At 31.7% G+C, this 6,572-nt stretch overlaps 2 protein-coding genes across 2 annotated transcripts; both read right to left on the reverse strand.

The window, feature by feature from the left end:
• Nucleotides 1-318: 318 nt before the first annotated feature.
• LOC110996885 (MORN repeat-containing protein 3-like) lies at nucleotides 319-3,336 on the reverse strand. The gene is made up of 5 exons (XM_022264766.2): nucleotides 2,992-3,336; nucleotides 2,803-2,866; nucleotides 2,026-2,273; nucleotides 989-1,176; nucleotides 319-570 (listed from the first exon to the last, which is right to left on the reverse strand). The coding sequence occupies exons 1-5, from the start codon at nucleotides 3,134-3,136 to the stop codon at nucleotides 463-465; spliced, it is 753 nt and encodes a 250-aa protein (XP_022120458.2). The 5' UTR covers nucleotides 3,137-3,336; the 3' UTR covers nucleotides 319-462.
• Nucleotides 3,337-3,942: 606 nt separating this feature from the next.
• On the reverse strand, nucleotides 3,943-6,333 carry LOC110996862 (28S ribosomal protein S22, mitochondrial). The gene is made up of 7 exons (XM_022264733.2): nucleotides 6,143-6,333; nucleotides 5,837-6,063; nucleotides 5,566-5,690; nucleotides 5,332-5,389; nucleotides 4,931-5,139; nucleotides 4,590-4,770; nucleotides 3,943-4,188 (listed from the first exon to the last, which is right to left on the reverse strand). The coding sequence occupies exons 1-7, from the start codon at nucleotides 6,255-6,257 to the stop codon at nucleotides 3,973-3,975; spliced, it is 1,131 nt and encodes a 376-aa protein (XP_022120425.2). The 5' UTR covers nucleotides 6,258-6,333; the 3' UTR covers nucleotides 3,943-3,972.
• Between the last annotated feature and the right edge of the window lie 239 nt (nucleotides 6,334-6,572).

Raw genomic sequence — 6,572 nt, forward strand, 5'->3', positions numbered from 1 at the left:
ATTGGACCACTATTATCTTTGTAGGTAAACCTATCATAATATTGGTTATACCATATATATTAAAAAAGCAAGTTTTGCAATTCAAATGAATCGCAACCCTTTACCGGTACCTATTATCTTATGCTAAAGCATAGCTAATGAATATAAAGCTAATTGTAGCAACTGTTTTCGTACGCTTTACGTAGCATGCATCGGATCTTTGTTATCTATGACTATGAGTCGAAAATTAACCCAAAGTATGACTTTGTTAACTCTCGACTTCTCTAGTCTTTTCCGTAGTTGTAATAGTACCTACCTAAATTTACTTAACCGCTTTGTTAACTTAATAGAGCTAACTATTACAATGATGTGATAAAACAGTAAAAGTCGGAATGAAAATGTTAGTGAGTCGATTTTTAAATGTACTTATAATTTTTATAAAAATGTTAAAATTTTGATGATCTGACGTAGATTTTTAATAAATTACATTTTATCAATACAAAATTTTAATTTATTGTCTATGTTCCCTATCTTTTGTTTCAGCCAGAACTCGCTGTCCTCAAGTACTTTCTTTGACTCTCGTAAAGTTTCCTGGAAATATCAAGAGGAACACTTACATGGAATGTATAAGCTGTGTTATTTTTTTAAACCATGTACATAATTGAATGTATGGTTTAGGGATTATTTTAAAATTTACACATAACTTCGCGTATATGTTTATAATATAATAAACATATTTATTTATATATATAACAAATAAATAAACGGCTACACGTACTTAGCAGTAAAATCATTTATTTCAATTAGGCCTATTAAAAAGGCACTTACAATTAATGTCAACATTTCACTTAAAAAAATGACTAGTTGCCCCTGCTTAAAGGTAGTTTCATATGGAAAAATGGGCCAGAAACTCTCCATACAGTCTACACTCACTATATATGTACGATTTACAAGAAATAAATAATAAAAGCACTAAGCCTGTGTGCTTATTTTTGCACAAGGTACTTACAGGTGGTATAGGATATTCAGAAGGAAAGTAACAAAACTGTCGAATCTCTATATCTGACATCTTAGACATAACACAAATGTTGTCCTGCCAGCATCCTTCCTGCAACTGTCCAGCGTGAAGGTGGTAGAAACGGCCAATTCCGTTTTTCATATCTTGATGCCAGTTGCCCTCATAACGGTTACCATTTACTAAAAACAAGTTACGTCATAGTGTTAGTCAATAGTTATCATTCGCACCTCTTGAAGAAAGTGCAATTACTCTTCAGATTAAAAGTAAATTATAAGATAGTGGAGATATTCTCATACAGATGTTATTTTCAGTTATAAACAAATCAGTGGCGCTACAACCTCTTTCGGTTTTGGCCTCAGATTTCTGAGTCTGTTTCATGATCATTTTTAAATCTAATAGGCAAGACTGAGTTTTGAGTCTAAGACGTTTCCTTACGATGTTTTTCTTCACCGTTCGAGCAAATGTTTAATGTGCACATAGAAAGTCCATTGGTGCACAGCCGGGGATCGAACCTACGACCTCAGGTATAAGAGTCGCACGCTGAAAATACTAGGCCAACACTGCACTTTTTAAGTTATAAACCTAGATTAATAATTGTATTTATTGAATGGGCTTAGTGGGATTAAGCCCTTGATATGTTGTCTAACGAAACGGCCTACTTACCGCGATAACAGGCCTTAATATATAACCGTGTTTCTAAAATACATTAAGTATTACATTTATCGTATACCTATATACTTATTGTTAGCATATAAATTTCATATCTAAGGCAAAAAATACCTGTCTGTCTTATCTTTGTCTTGTCTAGACTGAATAATTGAGAGGTACCTAATACATGATTCGCGTTAGCTATGATCTTTATCTAAATACGATTCCTAATTTTGCTATATACCTACAACCGTTATGGACCAATTCTATACAAAAACCTACTACGGCCTACTAGTTATATAAACATGTATAGTGTTAAATGTATACCGTTACTTGAGATATATCATTTTGAGTATTCTTCGTGCTAAGGGACTATGTACCTTGAACAAACATTCCCAATCCTTCCTTCTTACTCATATTCCAATAGCCAACGTAAAATGTTCCATCTGAATACCACATCTTTCCGTAGCCGTGACGTTGGCCTCGTCTCCAAAACCCAAAGTAAACATTACCGTTCTCGTAGTACCTCCAGCCAGCGCCTTCTGGTTTACCCCTTACCCACTCTCCCCTATATTCTAGATTATATGTCCCGTTTGATAATTTATTACTAAGGGTACCGTAGCCGTGTCTGTCAATTGTAAAAGGATTAATATGATCAAAGGAATAGTGACTGTAGTAGCAGCTATAGCAGTAGGGCTGCTATTGTGAGAACTTCATCGAAATTAAAATCATCAGCATCGCAATTTGAAATTAATGATTACCGGCACAAATGTAAATGTGTGTGGCAAAGACGGCTACAGACTGGATTATTATTAAGAATAAAATTATTTTTTTATAGTATCTATATAATTTTTCGTAGCTATTATATATAATTTTTTTACAGATTATGTTTTATATTGTGTTACATTATTTAACTACTTTTATCAATGAATCTTTATCATATTAAGAAAGTCATTTTCATTTTGCTTGCGCTTTAACTAAACATTGCATAGGTATATCTAAGAGTAATACTGAACTCTTAGCTCTAAAACCAGCACTAAAATACTTAAGATATAAACTTACATATCTACCATAGTTAATGTATATTTGTATGAAAAAATAAGAAGAAGAAGAAATGCCTAGGTATGTTATACTAGTGAGCATTATGCAAACTATACCGAAATCCTTTGAACCAATCGCCTTCGTATAATTTTCCAGTGTATGTCAGGAATAAGCCTTTACCTGTGAAACATAATCTCTGAATATTACCGGCTTGGGAACTGTAATTAAGAAATCTCGAATAGTTTCAAAGGTACATGTTTGTTTTCTGTATTAAGATATGTTTTAATTAATAAAACACCTATTACCTTGTTTTAAATCGTTATTCCAGTCACCTACGTATCGATCGAATCTCGATGTAAATATACTGTGATGTAGTCCATTTTTAACAGCTTTTCTCTCAGCTGCTTTTGATAATGGCGTAAAATTTCTTGGGTGATGGTAAAATGGCATTATAAATTAAAATAAATTACAAAAACATATAAGACATTTCAAAGCCTTTAAGTACAGTTTTTGACCGTGTCAACATTGCATGTTTGTCAATGACATATTCGCAGGGGCATGGCAGGTAAGCAATGAAAAATAATAAAGAGATAATTAAAATAATAAACTTATGAAATAAAGTTAAAAAAAAATTGTATGATACTTGGGAATGCAGTAAAATCGAAACCTTAGTATATTTATCTTACCCCGTAATTTCTTTTTTGAGTAAAGATGGAAAGTTGAGATATTTCCTAAATAATTTGATGTGATTTCGTAAATAAGAACAGGGAGCTATAATTATTCCTATGAAACGGTCGCACCTATCTTCTAATTAAAGTAACTGTACACGGGGTAAGATTAAACGAAAAATCACGACGCAAAAATTATCCAAATTTACGCACTCCACTAGCTATGGGCGGCTAACTTCTACTGTGGTTTGGAACCTTAGATTCTGGTGGTTTTAATAAAAATGCCAGCACTCAAATAAGTTAAAATTGGTGTTATAGAGGATTTGTTGTCTTACCTTCACTTACCCTTCTACAGTAAAAAAATACGTTTTAGTTTGTAACAAAACATACATAATATAAAGGTGGGTCCATACTGTCAGACACCACCCAAACTAAAAACAAACACTATTCATATCAATCGGTTATTAACAGGTAACAAAGAAGACAAAACGAAAACCTTATTTTAAAACAGAAACTATATTCAATCATTAAGATAAAATACTATTATTATAATAAACACTCCTAAAATATTCTAATAAAACACAACTCCTTACTCTAATATTTATTTAAGCATATAATTTATGCATTACCATGAGCCTTCTTTAAGCCCCTACTAAGGTCTACTAATTGCTGATAATATTCTCTAAAGCCCTGTAAAGCAAGTGCTTGTTGACTCTTCATAGTTGATAATGTATTAATATAGGCATCAACCAATTCAGTACACTTTGTATCCAATGCTATATCTTCCTCCGAAAGAATCTCTGGTTTGGTTAGCTGTATCGGTCTTGGTAAAATCTAGAAAACACAATTACCCATATAGTGATAAGAGCAAAATACACAGACATACAAGGTTTATCTCAAATTTTTTGAGTGAATGAGTGGCAAAGAGAGTATAAAATTATATTTAATTTCCTGTTCCATTTTTACTTGTTAATTTGTCTTGATGTTATACTATTTTGAAAAAAACCCTTGTTGTAAGAAATATATATCATATACAATATATAAAAAAAAAAAATCAAATATAACACAATACATAATATGTACTATATTATAGTATTGAATTAACCATAGCCTGATTAATTTCAAATTATAATTTGCGACAATGATGTATAGTTACATCTTATAAAAAATAATGGATTGTAATAAATACTAATATTTGCTTTATGAAAAATAAATTGTATGTAAAAGTGCCATACCTCCGAGACCAAAGCATTATAGTCTTCTCCATTGCTAAGATCATTGTGTATGGCCTGTCTCAGTGCTGCTAACAGAACAGCTTCCCGTACTGCACCACTTTGGACTAATTCCAACATAAGGCGATCCATGCTTTGATGCCATGTTAAGTAAAAGACCATTGGTCCGAAGTGACGAGTTGATCTGAAGAGACATTTGATTTTTTATTATTATTCATAGTTCAATGTAAAGGAAAGTCAACAAACCTATTTAGATTATTTGAGAAAATGAAACCACGGCCAATATAAGCAAGACTGTTATATAGTACCTATGAATTTTTGAATTTTCAATGAAACAAAATTACCTGATAAAATTAAACTTGCTATGCAAATCAATATGTTGATAAGTAATACTGGTGATCTCTTGATACTTGCGTTCATCTGGCTCATATTGCACACAAGCTCTATCAAGAATATACTCATATTTTTCACCCTCCAATAAATTGTTTAACTTTTCAGGTTCAGAGAAAACTTTTGGTTCTCTAATCTTACGACCTTGCATCGGGAAATAGATCTGTAGAATAATTGGAAAACATAATATTATTTTAATATATTTCTAATTGATTTTCATAAAAGAATATAAGACTAAGACATAAACACACAGGTAAAATAAGATTATGAGAGCCTGTATATAGAGAGAGGCTGTATAAAATTAATAAACTAATGCAAAAAAAAAAGATCACAATTTATCCACTTAAAAAATTACCTGATTGAGCCTCTTTCTAGTGTCTCGATCACAACTTTCTAAAGTACCATCAGGGTTTCTAAAAAATTAAAAAGCTTATTATATTTAATAATAACAGGTATTAATCTATTTTATTTTGTAAGATTGGTCATTTTTATTATTATGTCAAAATGAATTATTTACTATTTATTCTGTATATTTTCCAAGTACTGTAATATAAGTCCTATTTATTCAAATACGTGAGAGACTACATACCTCTGTACAATAATCCTGTGCTCATTAGCAACACCAAAGGTAATGTCTGTAAACATGTATGTTGAATTATCATACCCAACTAGTGCTGGGTCTTTTGAGAGGACATCATTTGTTTGGTCATGTAACTATAACAAAGATAAAGATAACTGAACCAACTATTCAGTCTTATTAAATGATTCAAGAGTTTGGTTTATATGTCCTAGGGCAGAAAGTTTGAAAATAAATCTTCTGTTTAAGATGTAAACTGGAAAGAAGAAATTTAAAAAATTACCTTTACTACTGGAGGCATTTGCAACAAGCGATCGGCGTTTGTCTTAGCCGTTTCTTTCTCTACGTTGAGCTCTTCGTCAGTAAGAAATTTGTAAACGGGCGTTTTGAGAACTGCGGTATTGTTATTAGTGCGTTTACGAAACACTTTGGAAAACTCTGGTCTAGTCAATCTTTTTAACAGTACTTGTATTCCAGACGAAAAAAACTTTGGAGCAGGATTTTCTTGATCTATAAAACACAGGAAACACATAAAACGATAATATCCTCGTTGAAATTTAGAATTTTGAAAGACATCGTAAATACAAACCGTAGACTGAAGGTACTATGCTTAATTTTCTTTTTGAAATATAGAGTGTATGGGTTTCATTTTGTTTAGTAAAAATATGTTTTGTATTAATTCGAATAATTTTTAACAGTGACATGATTTTAGCAGAAACTACTAATTTTATAATAAATAAACATAACCTAGAGGCTAGAACTCAGATTCGCTTAATCGCTAATGTGTCAAGTGTCACGTGTCAGAGGCTAAGACAAAGATGGTTGAACCCTTTCGACAGAGAACCTGTAGCCTGCATAAGTTAATAACTTTACCGGAAGAACAAAACTTCTAGGAAGATGCTATAATTATACTCTTGTAATATGCTAAAAAATACAGAAATCCACATTTCATAAGGGGCCTAGTCTCTTGACCGATTTCAAAAGCGTTGTACAATATCACGTTTTTTTGCAGCCAAGGA

The sequence above is a fragment of the Pieris rapae genome, chromosome 11 (assembly GCF_905147795.1).
Source record: "Pieris rapae chromosome 11, ilPieRapa1.1, whole genome shotgun sequence".
Classification (NCBI taxonomy): domain Eukaryota; kingdom Metazoa; phylum Arthropoda; class Insecta; order Lepidoptera; family Pieridae; genus Pieris; species Pieris rapae.

Excerpts from the sequence above, each read along its gene's own strand:
- LOC110996885 (XM_022264766.2), bottom strand. The coding sequence starts at position 3,136 with ATGCCATTTTACCATCACCCAAGAAATTTTACGCCATTATCAAAAGCA. Across the intron at positions 2,867-2,991 it reads GAATAACGATTTAAAACAAG|GTAAAGGCTTATTCCTGACA; the intron begins GTAATAGGTGTT and ends TATGTTTCACAG. Across the intron at positions 2,274-2,802 it reads GATTGGTTCAAAGGATTTCG|ACACGGCTACGGTACCCTTA; the intron begins GTATAGTTTGCA and ends TACAATTGACAG.
- LOC110996862 (XM_022264733.2), bottom strand. The coding sequence starts at position 6,257 with ATGTCACTGTTAAAAATTATTCGAATTAATACAAAACATATTTTTACT. Across the intron at positions 5,691-5,836 it reads AAATGCCTCCAGTAGTAAAG|TTACATGACCAAACAAATGA; the intron begins GTAATTTTTTAA and ends TCTTTGTTATAG. Across the intron at positions 5,390-5,565 it reads CACAGGATTATTGTACAGAG|AAACCCTGATGGTACTTTAG; the intron begins GTATGTAGTCTC and ends TTAATTTTTTAG.